The sequence below is a fragment of the Pinus tabuliformis genome, chromosome 8, assembly GCF_031772625.1.
Source record: "Pinus tabuliformis cultivar Carrire ecotype Pingquan chromosome 8, CPIR1, whole genome shotgun sequence".
In the NCBI taxonomy this organism is placed as follows: domain Eukaryota; kingdom Viridiplantae; phylum Streptophyta; class Pinopsida; order Pinales; family Pinaceae; genus Pinus; species Pinus tabuliformis.
Window position 1 is genome coordinate 1,699,176,360 of NC_142294.1, and position 20,000 is coordinate 1,699,196,359.

Here is a 20,000-nt window from a genome sequence, read left to right on the forward strand (position 1 = left end):
ATCCTGTAGAACGTGTTGGCTGCCTTTAAGCTCGGTGGGGAGAGTTGTTGGGGCTCGGAGTTACGGTGAAAAGCACGAGGGAAGTCATTTAAAGTTGTAGACAACCTCCCCATAAACATGCAATGCCACCTTTGCTGTCTCCTTGTCTCCTTCTGCGTGGTCTTTTGCTCTCTTTAATGCCAAAAACCTGAAATCATCATGTATTAACCGCATAGATATAATGCCTGCCCTTCTTCCTACAAACAACACGAATATACTAAGAAATGAATGCATAAGTGATAAAAGATGAATGGTTGAGCAAGGTAAGTAGGCCAATATGAGCCCAAATTGTACCAAAAATTGGGGCTCATCATATGCCTTCTCTCAAGCATCGTTATTAAAATTATTTTCAAGTTGTCCCAAATTAGACCGCTTTGAACCAAGGTTGCCAATTCCATAAAAGGGAAGTGGAGGTTTTGATGAAGATGCTCCCAACCTTGTTGGTTGTTTGAATTGAGAGACAAGATTTGTCTCATTTGCTTTACCATCTTCCTCACTTGTTCTCATATAGTTTGATTATGTAAGCTTTGACTTTGCAATAAATTTTCCACCATGTATACAATATGAGTTTCGAATGATTTGTCTCTAGTGGCTTAAAATCTTTTTCCCCAAACTAGTGACCATCTTTCATTTACTATAAAATATTATATAATATAGATAGAATCCAAGGAAATTGTCATATTTGTAAAAAATGGTAGGAATTCATGAACAATTAATGCATATAATAAACATTTGATATGGTTGTCTACATATTTAAAAACTTCAATATCTTTATGTCCTGAAGTACCAAAAATAAAGAACAAAAACAACAGGAAAAGGATATGACAAGGGTTCAAAAAGTGTTGGAAACTTGGAGGAGACATTATAATAAACAAATGTTGATAATCAATGTAGTCTAACATCAACATCTATAATAATAAGTGTAACAACATTGTCTCAGGTACACTTATTATTATAGATGTTGATGCTTTGGCCCCTTAAGAAATGTAAGAGAACTAGAATTCCAATCGATGGAAATTTATAATTGCCATTGACAATGCTAATAGATGTTGACAATTGGGAGTGCTCTTTGTGTTTTTTATATTTTTACATTTATAACTTTTAAAATTCTTTGAGTTTGAATTTGTATTTGTTAATTTTCATCTACTACAACCTTCGAATGCTCACAAAACAAAGAGAAACACAGCCCATTTGATTTTTTGTGAGCACAACTTCTCCAACCTCTCCATGCGCTGCCCATTGCATAGACTTGATGCTAGAGCACATTGGGAAGTTGGAGTGGGTGCAAGATGTTGTGCAAGAATGCAAGAAAATTACCAAGTATATTTATAATCATGCTTGGGTGTTGAACCTTATGAGGGAATTCACACAAGGTGAGCTTAGTCGTCCAACTGTCACACAGTTTGCTACAAACTTTCTTTCCCTCCAAAGCCTTTTGTATGAGTACCAAGCTTTGAGAAGAATGTTTTGTAGCCAGCGATGGGTATTTTGGAAAGATAGCACAAAACCAGAAGCATTGTCTGTGAAAGCATCTGCCTTTGGTGATAGTTTGTGGGACAAAGTCACTAAGATTGTCAGCTTCACTGAGCCCCTTGTGAAAGTCTTGAGATTGATGGATGGAGAGAAACCTGCAATGGGATATATTTATGAGGGCATGGACAAGGCCAAAGAGGCCATCAAAACTTTCTATAAGGGAAATGAATCTAAATATCTCCCTATATGGTAAATTATTGATTCCAAGCGGGACATGCAACTACATTCACCATTGCATGCAGTAGGAGCATATCTCAATCCGAGCTTATTCTATAATGCGGAGTCTAGCATTCAAAGAGATCTCAAGGTGATGAGAGGTGTCATGATATGCATTGAGAAGATGTTCCTGGATCAAGATATTCAGGACAAAATCAACATACAACGAGATATGTACAAGGAAGCATCTGGCATGTTTGGATTCAGCTCAAGCCAACGTCTCAAGGACAAGAAAATGCCTTGTAAGTGCAAATTGTTAGAACTTAGCTTGTAATTTTGCTAGTTCTCTTTTATATGTTTGGCATTGCAAACTGATAATCTTTGTTGTTATTTTTTTACAGCTCATTGGTGGATAGATTGTGGCACTAAGGCACCACAATTACAAGAATTCGCCATCAGAGTTCTGAGTCAACCCTGCAGTGCTTCTTCTTGTGAGCACAATTGGTCAGTGTTTGAGCACATCTACAGCAAAAAGAGAAACGGATTGGAGCATGAGAGGTTGGAGAAGTTGGTTTTAATCTACTACAACCTTCAAATGTTCACAAAACAAGTGCAACCAAAGGATACAGATCCATTTTTATAGGGTACTATTGCTTTAGAGTTTGATTGGGTTGTGGAGGAGGAGTCCCATGATTTGAGTTGGCCTGATGAAGAGATTGAGGATCACTCCAGTTTGCCATCTCAAATGGAGACTCCAGATACACTTGCCTCATAGTTGTTTCAGCCTTCTGATGTTAGCACTAGCTCCACGAGGGCTTATTGTAGGCGTAGTCGTCCATAAGTGATGAGACTCAAGATTGTTATAAACTTATGAGACAATCACTTATCATTTATGACCTATGTATTTAAATTTTGAACTTGCTGACATTTTTTATTTTAATTATGGAATCATGAGTCATTTTCTTATTCAGTATCTAAATGTTTTGCTTACAAAAATTGAATATGTTATGTTGTACTTTTATAGATATGAAATGATGTTATGAATTATTGCATATATTGTGGTTTTTATAACTTATATGAATTGGAATTATCATTAGTTTCTTTTTTGTGCTTAAAATTTACCATATTTTAACATTTTTTTGTATTTTGACGAGTCTTATATGAGTCTTATAAGGGTTGTTCCCGAGTCTTATACGAGTGCCGTGACGAGTCTTATACGAGTACGAGTCATGCAACATTGATTAATATAGAAAAAGCATGTTTCTAAGGACATGACCATTTAGGAAAGGGAAATTGCCTAGGTATATAAGCAGGCCCTCATTTGTAGCAATCATCATATCATACATTCTATATATAAATATATTACTTGTCCTATAATGGATATTTACATATTTTAGATCTTCCAAGTATTTTGTTGTGTATATGAACTTTGTTAATAACATTTGGTATCAAAGTTGTTTGACCCTCTAGCCGCTCAACCATTGCATAGAGTTAGTCTAATCGAAGCCTTTGGCCATCAACTCGTCGTCAAGTTTGTTGCTGTTAAATTGAGTCTTTTCACCAGACAACGTTTGGAGGTTCTCCATTTTGCTATTAGGCCTTTGGCCATTAAAAAAAGAAAAAATAATAAAAATAAAAATATATATATTTTATATATACATAGAGAAAGAAAATATTTAAAAAAAAAGAGTTAAAAAGAAAGACAAAGAAAAAAGGAGTCCAAAAAATAAAATTTAAAAGTATATATATACGAGAAATATATTATAAGGAAAAATTATTATATATACTTCAAAAAAATATTTAAAAGAAAATTCATTAAAAAATATTATATATAAAAAGTTAGTAGAAAAATAAAAAAAAAATAAAAGGTGTAGCTCGAGCAGCTGCCACCGAGCCAGTAGTCGTCGCACCCTTCCTACACTGGCAGCCTCCAGTGATCAAATTTGAAGGGTTGGTCTTAATTTCAATTAGAAGGGCATATATTCATACAACCCTTCCATAATGAAAAACTAAAAAAAATAATACATTTCAATTGACAATAGTATATTATCTTTACATTTCATTTTCAATCAAATTTAATGTGCCTCTAGGCACAAAAATTCCTAACACACACATGCATCACATCTACAAATATATAATCATCCTATATTTTTATATTTTTATTCTTTTTTGATATTCTTATAAGACTACTACCATGTTGAAAAAGATAAATGAAATGTTCATATTCACTTGACCATGGTGCACATAGAAAGCATGGATTCTTTGATTAGTCATTATTATAGCACTTTATTTTGGTCCTCAACCTACACCACAACCCGACAAACTAACCATTTCTTGAGGTTAAAAGTTAAAACATAACAAATTTGAATAAAATTACTAAAAGTTGCCAAAACATGAAGTATTTTCAAACCTACTTTTAAAATTGTATAGAAGGGTGAACAATGCGTACCTTTACATTTAGTACTTTGATCGGAAGGACTTGAAAGAGTTCGATAGTTGGACCATGCCATTTTCAACAGGCCATGGAGAATGTTTTGGGGTTTTAAAGTAATGCTGCCACTTTATAGAGTTTATAGGAATGTTTTGAGATGTGCAGCTTAAGATTTCATCTCGACTAGGATCCCTATTATCTTGTGATTAATAAGGATCCTTAGTATCTTTATCTTTTGAACAATCACTTAAATCTATTGAACAACATAACAGGAATTTCCAACATATCGCCATATTCACACCAAACATTAAGGTGATCACAATCATGTGTTGTGAATTTCATCTTAGTAACGTGCTGCCCAATTCCCTATTGCAAATAAGTTTTTAGATGTGTTCCTTGTGCTCCTCCTCCTTTTTCCTAATGTTTTTGTGTTAAATTTTGGTATGTTCTATGCTTAGAGCAATTTACTTCATTTTTCATATAACCCCAATGACAATATTCAGATTAGCAATCACATCAGCATGATAGTAAAGTGCAGATAGAACATAAACATAAACAGTGGAAGACAAGCCAAGACAAGAGGACACAAGATGTGGCACCAGCCAGGAACAAACCCCAATGCGGGGAAACCCTTGATCAATTCTTCTTATAATCTTCAATAGTTCAGCAGAGAGAGAGATAGTAGAAATATACAAATCTGAGATTTTATGACAACAGTAGAAAATACATCATTCTGCTAATGATGATAGTTCAAAGATGCAGCCCTGAATTCTCATGACAGTCTTCAATCAGTCATTAAGAGTGTTGTAGCATATCCTTGGAGTTCATCAATCTAGTAGCCCTTGTTGCAACATGTTAGCACTGAGGTTTGCTGCATTATAGGTTATGGAAAGTCCTGTAGCAGTAGTTCCACCACACAGTCAGGAGACAACTCCTTTTACGACTGTAGTATACCTTGAAGATCCTTCTCTCATGCTGAACTGCCTTCTAAAGGTGCTGTCCACCCTTGACAGCCCTTAACTCAACCTCTAGTTGTGTGTTATGGCCTGTGGCATAGCACAACAGCTAGTTGTAGCTTTCTGCTTGCCCAAATGATATGCAACATTTTCTTCCTGAAGATCTAAGCCTGGCCGTCCACTCTTAGCAGCACCCAAACACATAACCTAATCTTCCCTATGCTGACTTGAAGGTAGACTTCTCCAATTCAATGCTTCTCCTTATGACTGTAACTTCCAGCCTTGCTAACAACCCTCTAATTCAATCTCAATCCTTAAGGCTGCCTTATTTGCCATGCTGTCACCTACAGCACACAAAGATTTCCACATTGTCCATCTAGTCTTCTTCATGTTGTCAATAGGCTTCAATTAACTGTGTTAGGGTCTCTCCTTGGCTGCAGTTTAGATGTCTCCCTTGACTGCGTATTAGGCATTTCTTAACTGCAGATAAGGCCTCCTTTAGTCAGCGGATTAGGGCCACCTTTGGACAGCAAATTAAGGGCTTCTTCATACTGCGTATTGATGTTCCTCTTGACAGCTACAGGTCTCCTTTTTAACTGCGGCCAAACCTCCTCACAAGACATGACTGTGGCTAGGGCTTCATGACTGCAGCTAGAGCTTCATGACTATGGCTAGGCTTTATTAACTGCGTCTAGAGCTTCAATAACTTGGACTGTGTATAAGTCCCCTCCATGACTGCGGCTTGATCTCCTTCAATCTGCGTCTAGAACTCTTCCCTCACTGCGGCTAGGGCACCTTGTCTTGCTGTGTTTAGGGCTTCTTCATCACTGTGCCTTGATCTCCTTTAGAGCAACAGTTAGGGCATCTTCCTTTAGGACTGCGGCTAGGGCTCTCCCTTTAGACCTCTCTTTCCACCAAAACCCAAATGAGTGGAGAGAGATCACAAGAGATGTGTGTCAAATGACTAGTTGTCACCTCTATTTATAATGCAACATTGAGGTTGAGCTGGGGTTATTTGCTTGCTGGCCGACCTTGACAAATAGTCAAATAACACAAATAAATTCATATCTCCATAAATACATGTCGGAATCGGATGATCTTTAGATCAATCCTACACCTCTTAGAGAGAGGAATCTAAGAAAAATATCAGTTGTCGTAAATAAGATGACCCACATGGAGTTTGGCCCTAGCTGCCAATTTTAACACTTCCCTCTCAACTAAGGAGAACTCCATCTGTTAATCCATCTGCTAGTCCATACTATCTCTGCCATCAATGCAGTGCCCTACACTGCTCTGCTCTGCTGAATATGAAGAAGAAGAAGTGACCGAGAATGTATCATACCATTCTCTACTGACCCGAAGTCAATCCCAAATAGAGAGTATCTCATACCACTCTTACTGATCCGAAATCAGTTCCAAATAAAGAGAGTGTCTCATTGCACTCTTACTGACTTGAAGTCAGTTCCAATTGATCCCAGATCAATATCATCCTAACATAGGGAGTATGGTACCACACAATGCGTCCATTGGTAGTACTATGGTCCCTATCCTCATTTCCCTATTCATTGGCCAAATGAGAGGTACTTCCCATGAATTCGAGACTGCATGGGTAGGATGTCTAGCAGGAGAAGGATGAACCACTCATCCTAACTACATGTCGCCATGGGGTATCCTAGGGGAAGGCTGAACCACTCACCCTATGATTGTGTCTCAGCAGGAGAAGGATGAACCACTCATCCTGCCTACATAGCAAACCACTAGGGGAAGGTTGAACCACTCACCCTATGGTTGCTCATTGCTCCAAGAAGTACCCCATGCCCCCCCGAAGCTCCCAGAGTTCAATATCCATATCATACAAGACCCTCAAGAGAGGTCTCTCCATGACTCCTAGTCATTCTCGGAAAGTCAAAAAATTGACCTTTACCAGGGGCTTCATCAAAATATCGCCAACTTGCACATCATTCCCAATGTGATGGGGCCTTATTGCTCCTCATTGTACCATATCCCAGATAAAGTGGTACTTGATGTCTATATGCTTGGAGTGATCATAGAACACGGGATTCTTCAACAATCGAATCCCACTCTGCTTGTCACAGAAGATCACGGTGGTATCCAACACGTGTCCAAACAGCTCACTGAAGAGCTTCTCCAACCAGACAACTTCACACGAGGCCATACTCACAGTTATGTATTCGGCCTCAGCAATGCTCAAAGCAACCGACCTATGCTTCCTACTCATCCAGGATATCGAAGCAGAACCCAAAGAGAAACAGCACCCATAAGTGCTTTTGCGATCAGGGGCTTCATCAAATTGACCTTTACCAGGGGCTTCATCAAAATATCGCCAACTTGCACATCATTCCCAATGTGATGGGGCCTTATTGCTCCTCATTGTACCATATCCTAGATAAAGTGGTACTTGATGTCTATATGCTTGGAGTGATCATAGAACACGGGATTCTTCAACAATCGAATCCCACTCTGCTTGTCACAGAAGATCACGGTGGTATCCAACACGTGTCCAAACAGCTCACTGAAGAGCTTCTCCAACCAGACAGCTTCACACGAGGCCATACTCACAGTTATGTATCCGGCCTCAGCAGTGCTCAAAGCAACCGACTTCTGCTTCCTACTCATCCAGGATATCGAAGCAGAACCCAAAGAGAAACAGCACCCATAAGTGCTTTTGCGATCCTCCACACTGCTTGCCCAATCAGCATCAAAATAACAATGCAGCCTCACAACTCTAGCAGTGTATCTCAGTCCATGAGTGATTGTGCCCCGAAGATATCTCAGAAGATTCTTGGCACCAATCCAATGTGAGTGATGAGGCTCAGCCATATGTTGGCTCAACATGCTAACTGCAAAACATATATCCGGACGAGAGTTCACCAAGAACATCAATGCTACTATGAGTTGACAAAACTCAGAGGCATTTCCCAATTCATGTCCAGCAACACTACCACATAACTTCTTAAAGTTAAGTACCATCGGGGTAGTCACGGGCTTGCAGTCCACCATTTCAAATTTGGAATCCAACTCCCTCTTACTTTTGCCAGTGAGAGGGTCTGTACCTATCAGAAAGAGGTCGTCCTCATAAGGTACCAATATGAGAGGTCTATTATCCACAACCTTAAGCCAAAGGTTTGGATTGGCTTCACTCCTAGTGAATCTCAGCTTTATCAGATAGTTGTCAATCCTCTTACACCAAACCCAGGGTGCTTGCTTCAAACTATAGAGAGCTTTCTTCAACCGGCATACATGAGATTCCCGATCATGAATCTTAAACCCCTTCGATTGTTCCACATCTGTGGTCTTACTATTACATGAAGGGAATGGTCCTCTTGTAAGCTTTCCTTCGATATATCTTGGACATGTACCTTCATGCTCTTCTTTGAATTCAGGCATCCCTGTCACCATCTGTCTCACATCGGGTAGGGCCTTACAATGAAGATGGGCAGACCTCCAGTGCCATTGAAGAGATGTGTCACATGACATGGTCCCCAATGGACTTCCTGCAACTTGATACAAAGTGCCAACCCTGAACCCAAGAGTAAAAGCATTTTTAAAATTCCTTTTCCAAGCACGTACCTTTCCATCGATGAATGCCACCTTGTAACCTTTGTCTTCCATTGCCAAAATGGACACCAAGTTCTTCTTGAGATCAGGTACATAAAGAACTTCTTGTAAATGAATCGTGTTACCCTAATTCAATTGAAGGGTAGCATTCCCTGCACGCTTTACAGGATAGGTGGAATCGTCTCCAAGAATAATCTCCAAGTTTGTTTCCTTCTCTATCAGATTAGAGAGAGATTCCTTGTATCCGGTGAAGTGCCTTGAGGCACCACTATCAATATAAGCCAATTTCCAAGAGTCCATAGGAGAGGTAGTGGAGAGGGCCGATATAAGATAATACTCCTTTTGCTTATCAGAAACAACATTTGATTCTTCATACTTGTAGTTCTTGGCCTTCTTGGAGGATCGACCATTTCCTTGATGTCCTACATTCCTCTTTCCTTTGCCATTGTACCTGTCATTCCTCCAATCATTGAAGTAGCCCCTGGAATGATTGTGATCATCATCATGTGATGCGCCCCTTCTATTTGGACACTCCCATGCATAGTGGCCAAACTTATTACAAGCAAAGCATCTGCCTTTCCTTCCACCCTTAGATTCGGGCTTTCCATTGAAATGACCTTTAGACCTTGCATTATTTCTCCTTTTGGCATGAGCGGAGAAAGCATTAGGGTTGCCTCTATTAGAAGGCATTTCTTGCTCCACCATCCTAGTTTCTTCTTGAATACATCTCGACATCAATTCTTCAAACCCCAGAATTCGATCATTATTGAGAATAGTGGTTCTAAATATATACCACTCAGGTAGGAGTCCTCCAAGGGTAGTGATAGTAAGTTCCCTTTCAGATATGATTTCTCCAATCGATAGAAGATCATTCTTGATCTCAGTGATCCTTAAAAAGTAGGATTGAATATCCTCGTCCTTGCCCTTCTTAATATCCTTCAACTTATTTTTCAGGAACAAAATTTGATTTGCATCACTAACCTTGAACATGCTTACTAATCTGGCGTAGATCTCCTTAGAGGTGTTTACGTCGGAGATGTAGGCCAGCAAACGCTTGTCAATGGAATCTCTGATAATCTTCTTCGCTTTGACTTCACCCTTGGTGTACTTGTTCTTTGTAGCAGCCGGTGCACTTGATGGAGGCTCAGGGATTTTACCCTTCACATAATCCAACACTTCTTATTCTTCCAATGTCAGATCAAGAGACATCTTCCATCCATGATAGTCAGACTTTACAAGGAGCTTGTCTTCAGCCAAGAAGAGGGATGAGGAACCCATTCAGCGTTTGACCTTGTCCAATTGTCTTTGGTGATTGCTCTTTCACTCTTGCTTGGGCTTTGTCTTCATCTCAGCTCCGATACCATGTTAAATTTTGGTATGTTCTATGCTTAGAGCAATTTACTTCATTTTTCATATAACCCCAATGACAATATTCAGATTAGCAATCAAATCAGCATGATAGTAAAGTGCAGATAGAACATAAACATAAACAATAGAAGACAAGCCAAGACAAGAGGACACAAGATGTGGCACCAGCCAGGGACAATCCCCAATGTGGGGAAACCCTTGATTAATTCTTCTTATAATCTTCAATAGTTCAGCAGAGAGAGAGATAGTAAAAATATACAAATCTAAGATTTTATGACAGCAGTAGAAAGTACATCATTCTATTAATGATGACAGTTCAAAGATGTAGCCCTGAATTCTCATCGCAGTCTTCAATCAATCATTAAGAGTGTTGTAGCATATCCTTTGAGTTCATCAATCTAGTAGCCCTTGCTGCAACATGTTAGCATTAGGGTTTGCTGCATTATAGGTTATGGCAAGTCCTGTAGCAGTAGTTCCACCACGCAGTCAGGAGACAAGTCCTTTTAGGACTGTAGTATACCTTGAAGATCCTTCTCTCATGCTACACTGCCTTCTAAAGGTGTTGTCCACCCTTGACAACCCTTAACTCAACCTCTAGTTGTGTGCTATGGCCTGTGGCCTAGCACAACAGCTAGTTGTAGCTTTCTGCTTGCCCAAATGATATGCAACATTTTCTTCCTGAAGATCTCAGCCTAGTTGTCTACTCTTAGCAGCACCCAAACACATAACCTATTCTTCCCTATGCTGACTTGAAGGCAGACTTCTCCAATGCAATGCTTCTCCTTATGACTGTAACTTCCAGCCTTGCTAACAGCCCTTTAATTCAAGCCTTAAGGTTGCCTTATTTGCCACACTGTCACCTACAGCACACAAAGATTTCCACGTTGTCCATCTAGTCTTCTTCACGTTGTCAACAGGCTTCAATTAGCTGCGTTAGGGTCTCTCCTTGGTTGTGGATTAGATGTCTCCCTTGACTACGTATTAGGCCTTTCTTAACTGCAATTAAGGCCTGCTTTAGTCAGCAAATTAGGGCCACCTTTGGACAGTAGATTAACAGCTTCTCCATACTGCGTATTGGTGTTCCTCTTGACAGCTACAGGTCTCCATTTTAACTGCGGCCCAACCTCCTCACAAGACATGACTACGGCTAGGGCTTCATGACTGCAGCTAGGGCTTCATGACTGCGGCTAGGCTTTATTAACTGTTAGGGATTCATTAACTTGAACTGCGTATATGTCTCCTCCATGACTGCGGCTTGATCTACTTCAATCTACGTCTAGATCTCTTCCCTCACTGCGGCTAAGGCACCTTGTCTTGTTGCGTTTAGAGCTTCTTCATCACTGTGCCTTGATCTCCTTAGAACAACAGTTAGGGCATCTTCCTTCCGGACTGCGGCTAGGGCTCTCCCTCTAGACCTCTCTTTCCACCAAAACCGAAACGAGTGGAGAGATCACAAGAGATGTATGTGTCAAATGACTAGAGGTCACCTCTATTTATAATGCAACATTGAGTTTGAGCAGGGGTTATTTGCTTGTTGGCCGACCTTGACAAACTATCAAATAACACAAATAAATTCATATCTCCATAAATACATGTCGGAATTGGATGATCTTTAGATCAATCCTACACCTCTCGAAGAGAGGAATCCAAGAAAAATATCAGCTACCATAAATAAGATGACCCACATGGAGTTTGGCCCTAGTTGCCAATTTTAACATTTTGCTACACTTAATGCTAATTTTGGGTAGCATCGAATGTGCTCTAGCCACGAAATTTGGTAGAGAGGTTGGGGCACATGAGATCTCCAATACCCAAAAAGGATTTGGGCAGATTCTAAATAGATCAGGAAATATTAAAATAATTAATATTTTTAATGGAGTCCCTAAGTCTAAACTTAGGGAAAATAAAATATTAATGTGTATTAATATGAATCTGTGTTAGAGTGGTCCAAAAGACATGGATCAAGCCAGATCTACTCTTAGCCATTGATTAGGGACTTAATCTCCGTCGTTGAGATATTAACAGGAAAAGTATATGAGGAGGCTTGGGGGTCACTTGGAGAATACACCAGAATAATCAGTGATTCTATTCTCTAGAGCGGGGTTTGCTAAGAGAGATAGAATCAGTGATCAAGAGAGCAGCTGAGGGCATTGAGTACAAAGAAGCAGAGAAGGCAGAGATTGTGTAAGGTGAGCAGCGCAACAGCCAAGGAGAGTGACGCAGAGCCAGCAAGGGCTCACACAGGGCCACACAGAGGCAGCCAAGTGTTGCGCAGAGCACCAGAGAAGCCAGTGTGTTTGCCGCAGAGGCCCAGAAAGCTGACATAGGGGCTCCTGGGACTGATGCATGCCAAGAAAGGCTGACGCAGGACCAGCGTGAGACAGAGAGGGGTTGACGTAGTCCAGATTGGGCAAACATTGGGGTTGTAGAGCAATTTTGTGCTGAGGAGCTGCTAGAAGGATTTTCTGGGGTTTCAGCCAGGAGATTTCTCTCAAACTTTGAGATATAGCTACTAAGGAAATTCTCTGTTGGGTAGGCCAATTTCGACACCCAGATTGTACTCTGATATTGCTTAATAAGAAAACCCTCAAATAGCTGCACCAATTTTCTTGCATTGGGTTTTTCCAAGGACATTGGTCCAAAAATAATGGTATCATGTGGTGTGTTTGTTCTTGTTTCTTTTATTTGTTGATCTGTAATATGTTGAGCATGCACTTGTGTTTATTTTCAGTATTTACTTTGTAAATAATTTGTTAAAGAAAAATAACAAGTAGGTAGGAATAAATCAGAAAAAGTGCATGAAGGGTTTCTAAACTAAGTAAACTTAGAAACTTCAACATGGTATTAGAGTGTGATTGCAGATCACAGGAGGACTAAGAGACATCAGGTGAGCGGAGCAATAGCAACAAAAAACAGTTGTCCCGAGGTGACAGAAGTTGTTTCTAGCAGCACAGAAGCCAAGAAGTGTGATGCAGAGCCACGCAGAAGAAGTCCGGAGCTACGCAGAGCCTCGGAGGGGCCAGCGATGCTGACGCAAAGGGCCAGAGGGCTGACGTAGGGCATCCCAGGGCTGACACAGACCCATCTGGGGTGACGCAGAGCCAGCGTGAGGTAGAGAGGGGTTGACGCAATTCACAGAGAGGCAGTTGCTGGAGTCTACAAGGCTGCAGAAATATTACAGAGTGGAGCTAGTGAGGTACTGTAGTCAGAGCAAGGCCAGAGGATTTGTTATCGAGGGTTTCTAGCCGAGGAACCTGGATCAGCAATGCAGTTGCACAAGACGATCAGAGTAGGGGGCATCTCGACAAGCAGCAGAAGGATTTCCAAGAGGGAAATCAAGACTCAGAGGGAGTCCAGAAGAGAACTTCCAAACGGGAAATAGACTTAGAGGAGTCGAACAGAGAACTTCCAAGAGGGAAGTAGAGGAGTGTCATGGCACTACACGGGGTAAGAGACCAGGATAGACAAGACGAAGCATCAAAGGCCAGAATCTTATTAGTGCTTGACAGGAATCATCTCAAGAACTTCGCCTTGAAGGTTATAGCTATCCCAGTCGACCCCAATGATAACGACAAGTACGAAGAGGCGATGGTGAGGGCCAAGTGCATTATCCTTGATGGGGTCAAGGATCATGTGGTACCACATATAGCCGAGAAGGAAACAAGAACCTGTACCAACATACTTCTGTGTAGAGAAGAATGTTGCTCGAGAACCGGTTGAGGTCGTATCAAATGAAGAAAGGTCAACCGATTGACACCTTCCTCAGAGGACTGAATCAGATCTGATACCAGTTAACTGTTATAGGAGCGACACTGGATAAAGAACTTATGGTGAGGACAGCCGTGAATGCTGTCTCAAAAGATTGGGAAGTGTTTGTCCAAAGAATCCTAGGCAAAGGGACTCCCCACCTTGGGATAAGATGTGGGCAGCTCTTTGCCAGGAAGAGATCAGAGGATAGTCAAAGACAAGTCACAGCAGCAAAGGGATCGAGGTCAAGCAGGAGGAGGAGGATGTGGCCCTAGCATCTGAGGGAAAGCAGGAGAAGCGAAAGAAGAAAGATCTCTCCAAGATCAAGTGCTTCCACTATGGGGAGATGGGTCATTATGCGACCCAGTGTCCAAGTAAGAAGAGTAAGGGACAGTCTTCCGAGACTAAGGCAACGCCAGCACAGGCAAAGAAAGAAGTTTTAATAGACGATGATTGTGCCATGAGTGCACATGCACCACTTGAGAGGAAGTGGGGAGACATAGAGTTGTAGTCAGATGGACTACAGGCGATGAGGGGTAGGATCCTTGAGGTACCCAGGCTCTTGGATTAGACCTTGCTATGGGAGCCCCGACGAGGAGTAGCAACATTCGTTGAGTGGGTAGAGGCGGATGTGGATGGAGCAGCAGAGAGAGCTACAATGCAGGAGTGCTGAGACAACGCAGAGCTAGCAAGTTCCAGCAATGCGAGAGGCACAGGAGTGTTGCACCAGTGCAGGAAGGCACAAAGAGGTGTGCAACGGTGCGAGATGCAAGGAGGTATTGCAGCAGCGCAGAGGTCAGAGAGAGGGAGCACTTGTCAGCGACAGAGAGAGCTTCAGCATCAGTGGGTGTTTCTAGCCCAATAGGGAGGTCAGTTCGGAGATCAGTTACTTACTTCTCAGTAACTAAGTTGAAGTGCAACAGTGAGCAGCACGATGCAACATGAGAGGAGGTGCAGTGCAGATGTAGTGCTGGGAGAAAGGACCACCAGCAGCACGGATGCAGAGGGAGCTGTCGTACAGATGTAGCAGTGGCAACGGCATAACCATGGGCAGCAGTACAGGAGGCAGCAGTGCAGAGGATGGTGGGCAGGTATGCCTAGCATCAGCACAGGTACCGATGCTGGAAGATCAGAGTAAAATTCAGTGAGGGATATTGCTAGAGCACAGTCCTAACTAAGAGGGAGTGTTGATTTGGGGTAGCATCGAATGCGCTCTAGCCACGAAATTTGGTGGAGGTTGGGGCACATGAGATCTCCAATACCCAGAAAGGGTTTGCGCAGATTCTAAATAGATCAGGAGACATTAAAATAATTAATATTTTTAATGGAGTAAAAATAAAATATTAATGTGCATTAATATGAATCTGTGTTAAGAGTGGTCCAAAACACATGGATCAAGCCAAATCTAATCTTAGCCGTTGATTAGGGACTTAATCTTAGCCGCTGAGATGTCAACAGAAAAAGTATAAGAGGAGGCTTGAGGATCATTGGAGAATACACCAGAGTGATCAGTCATTCTATTCTCTAGAGCGGGATTCGCTAAGAGAGATAGAATCAGTGATCGGGAGAGCAGCTGAGAGGCATTGAGTACAGAGAAACAGAGAAGGCAAAGATTGTGTCGGGTGAGCAGCACAGTAGCCAAGTAGAGTGATGCAGAACCAGCAAGGGCTCAGGCAGGGCCACGCAGAGGCAGCCAAATGCTACGCAGAGCACCAAAGAGGCCAGTGTGTCTGACGCAGAGGCCCAAAAAGCTGACGCAGGGCCTCCTGGAGCTGACGCAGGGCTAATGTGAGACACAGAGGGGCTGACATAGTCCAGATTGGGTAGACGCTGGGGTTGCACAGCAGTTTTGTGCTAAGGAGCTACCGGAAGGATTTTTAGGGGTTTCAGCCAGGAGATTTCTCTCAAACTGTGAGGTATAGCTGCTAAGGAAATTCTCTGTTGGGTAGGCCAGTTTCGGCACCTGAATTGTACTTTGATATTGCTTAATAAGAAACCCCTCAGATAGTTGCATCAATTTTCCCGCATTAGGTTTTTTCGGGGACATTGGTCCAAAACTAATGGTGTCATGTGGTGTGTTTGTTGTTGTTTCTTTTTGTTGCCGATCTGTAATATGTTGAGCATGCACTAGTGTTTATTTTTAGTATTTACTTTGTAAATAACTTGTTAAAGAAAAATAACAAGTAGGTAGGAATAAATCAGAAAAAGTGCACGAGGATTTCTAAACTAAGTAAACTTAGAAACTTCAACACTTGAACTTTTTTTCCTTTAAAATGTTTATGTTACACTTAGTTTATCTATATGAAATGATGCTTCCTTGCAGCATATCATTTGTGAAAATCAAATTGAAGTGAAGCATAACAAAGCTCCACTTTAATCCCCAAATCGTTTTGTTTGTCAAAGTGCTCCAAATCCAAATAAAAAAACAATTCACCCATCCACATAATATTCCACCTAATTCAATTGAAAAATATACTAGCAAATTAGCTTTTGGAATTTTCTTCATATAATCGTTTTGTCCTTTATATTAAGGTGATCTAGTAATCTGCTGGCTAATTTCACCTGGCAGCACTTTTTTATTTGAAATGCCGCATCACATCCACTAATGTATGAAACTAGTGGGACTAACAACAGTTTTAACCATTCAAGTGATTTTATGTGCAAAAATGTAAAAAAAACTTCACCCGGTACACACACTGCACCTAAATCAATTGATCAATATAAAAGCTCGGGAAAACTTAAACCTAAATCAATTGAACAATATAAAACTGGCAGAGGCTTTTAAAAAAGAAAAATAAATAGGCCTTTCTCAAGTGCAGTCGCTCTTGGAAGTGAGAATCTTGATTCATGTTTGATGCATTTTTCTTGCAATACAATCAAAACCCTCATGCCGAAGGGGCTGACCCATGTGTTCAACACCTTCACCTGCTCCTCCTCGCCACACTGAAACTAAATAAATGAGAACAGAGTTATATGAATCAGTGAATGCCTCTGTGTGTGTAGAGTGTGGCTTGAATTGTTGGAGAGGCATCCAAACAGAGTTATATAGTGTTAGTAAGGGAGGTCGGAATGTCGTATTCTAGAAGCACAAGGAATATTTCTTGACAGACCATAAGCATATGTGTGCCACCGTAGATAATTGGGAAATTTTTTCGGCAGGCTGCAACCTTTCACAAAACATTTTATCATATTATTTAATTTTTTTTAAAACTAGTAGAAATAGAGATTTAAATTTTTTTTTTACGTGTAATTTTATCTTCACGCTCTTGGGATGTGCTAGAGCCCTCTTGATGGGCTGTGACAGGTTCAATTTTGAACCATGGCCACCTCTTCTGTGCCATCCACAACCAGCTTCTCCACAGCCGCAACCATCAAATCGCAGTGCTGCTCTGTGAAATCGCCACCGCTGCAACCATACGAATTGTAGCGTTGTTGTACTCCTTCAATCACCACCGCCATGGTAAGCAAGCCACAAACATTATCCGTGCAAAATTGTTCCATCGGCCGTAGGATTCGACAGTTCTCGGTACACGGTACAGGAACATTGCTGGAGGTTTGCGCTGGAATATATCCATAACATAATCCATTATACCTGAAGTTGGAATTTAATCGAACACAAATACTATATAAGAAGGTACCTGTTCACACATCGTCTGTATATAAATTTCGTACGGCCAGTTGCAATCATATTTTCTGGAATATGGGCCCGTACATCGTTGTCAATAACCGTACCTCCAAAGGTCACGACTAGTGCGTTCAAGGAGTGTCTTAATTTGATTACATAGTCAATAATCATATATAGAATTCATAAAAGAAGTGAACAAGATTACGTTAAAACTGAATAATTAAATAAATGTTCAGAAATTATATTAAAAAAAGAAGACAAGCATAAAGTGGACAGATATATACGAGGGAAAGCAAAGTGTTACAATTGGAACTAGATTATGTTACTATTAAAACTGAATAATAAAATAAGGCTCAGAAATTGTATTAAAAAAGGGAGAAAATATAAAGTGGGCATAAATATATGTGAGAGGAAGCGGAGTATTACAATTGAAAAGAAAATATATGTAAAAGGAAATCCAAATAACGGTTAAGTATAAAATATATATATTAATAAATATTTCTAGTATTTCAGCAGTCTGCACCTCTACAACAAATTGCCATCTAAAGAAAAGAAAGACACAAAAGGTATGAAATGGGGATATGCATATCCACAAAGACATAAGCATGGGAAGAAACAAAAACTACCTCAAAAGCTGCCACCTGCCCTGCATTACAAGCTAGTTCCTGTTCTGTATGCGACAAAGACATTAGCTTTCGTTCATCAACAATCCTGCTCAATTCAGTAACCATTGTCACATGCTTTGAAACATTTCCATGCATCTTCTTGTACTCGGGATAATTGTCGACAAATTTGGCCATGTCCTCTGCATTTGAACAATCAGTTTCTCATATTTCCATCAAAAAGATAGAAGAGTACAGGTTATAAATACCATTCTTGTTGCCATGAAAATTGTATGTCTAATTAGGTGAAATCCATCCAGGAATACTATCTATAAAGTAACAAAATACTCAGTTGCAAACATGCCTAGTGTCTGGATATTCTGGTTGCTCTTTGCCTTCTGCTGGAATTCGTCCACCATACGTTTTATATTCATTCCAAGATCACCAAAATTCTCAAACATGTTTGCTTTAAAGAACGTATCTTGTTCTGATGAAAGCACTACCTCCTATTACAGCAAACATTAAGCTTAGATATCTTATGCATGAAACACAAAACATAAACAATCAGTGAACTAAAAAGTAAAGTTGAAACTGAAAATCAAACCTGCTGATCTTTGGGAACTTTAATGAAAGTTCTTAAATCCACTTTATTATCTTTGATCTCCAAAAGTTCATGCACCATTGCCTGAAGATAAAAGAGAAAAGGTGCCTTAAGACAGAATCATGAGGAGGTTTTGTTACTTTGTACAATTAATAGCATGCTTCGCACAAATATGGACTGTAATAGCTACTGCTTAAATGCAATCCGACTAAATTAAAGAGGTGCAATTTGCCAAGGAATTACCTGATAAGTCCACTGATTCAGTAAGGGGGTAACTGGATCATCCCGTCTATCAAGTATCAAAAGCAGTGGAGAAATTTCTGATCTTCGGAAGTCAAAAAGTGCACTCTCCTCTTCATACATGAGTTTCTGCAAAAAACCAGCTATACATAAAGAGCTAATATTCTTTTGAAATGAGGTAGAATCCAACAATCAAATTGTACAACTACTGGAAGCAAACAAATGTTTCACACTGACTGAATACTATTCCAAAATGAACAGAGCTTTCATGTTCACAATTTGCTTACAGCAGTTTCTTGTGCAATCCTTCTAGCAATATCTGAGCTCCGCTGAAATCGAATGATGGGCCGACGTTTGAGTGCCAAGAACACTGCAGATATGCCATCACGCACTCTATCACAAAAGAGCTGGGTGCTCTGGGGATCTGCAACTGGAGGAAGCATATAAATATAATTTGAGGGCATATTGAGCGTGAAATGATAAGGATCCATGGAAACAAAATCAGCATAGAATTCCTGCATGCACAGATTCATGTTATCATGAGTACGATCTGTTATTTAATCACATGTCTGTAACATGAACAATTAATAGCAACTAAAACAAAACCTTCTGTGATATCTGCCACCATGAAGTATTATTGTATCATATTAAACAGGATATAAGCCAGGACAATCATAATCAATTCCCCCTCTAGTCTAAAGTAGATAAATTATAATATAATTAGTTTAATTGTGATTAAATTCAATATTCATAAATACAATAATGCTTACAGTAGAACTCCTACAATTTATACAACAGGAACTAAATATATATACGGACAAATGCCCCAGTACCATGGCGGTTTTCCAACTCAAGGTGCCTTACTTCTTGCACCAATCAACACCAATTGCCCCGCACGTTCTCTTTATACAGGGCACACTGTTGGACATCCACACTTGCCAGACTCATTATGCCTGGCCAACATTTCACCATTTCCAGATTCTGCTGAAAATGAGGCCATGGTGTTAAGGCATGGCTCCCTACGGTATTTGGAGACTCGCACAATAAAATGTAGTAGCATGTGGATTTACATTTTGGTACCAGGAAGTTTCCCCTTGTACTCTCCCTCAGGAACTTTCTGGTG

The 20,000-nt window shown here is 40.5% G+C and overlaps 1 protein-coding gene across 1 annotated transcript in view; it reads right to left on the reverse strand.

The window, feature by feature from the left end:
• LOC149242788 (vacuolar protein sorting-associated protein 45 homolog) overlaps nt 1-20,000 on the reverse strand; it is a 174,051-nt gene that overhangs the window by 36,970 nt on the left and 117,081 nt on the right. The window contains exons 4-8 of the mRNA XM_089374319.1: nt 19,165-19,392; nt 18,881-19,006; nt 18,641-18,721; nt 18,401-18,542; nt 18,061-18,239 (exon numbers count right to left, since the gene is read on the reverse strand). Coding sequence (XP_089230445.1) covers nt 18,061-18,239; nt 18,401-18,542; nt 18,641-18,721; nt 18,881-19,006; nt 19,165-19,392 — 756 coding nt within the window. The remainder of the gene's footprint in view (nt 1-18,060; nt 18,240-18,400; nt 18,543-18,640; nt 18,722-18,880; nt 19,007-19,164; nt 19,393-20,000) is intronic.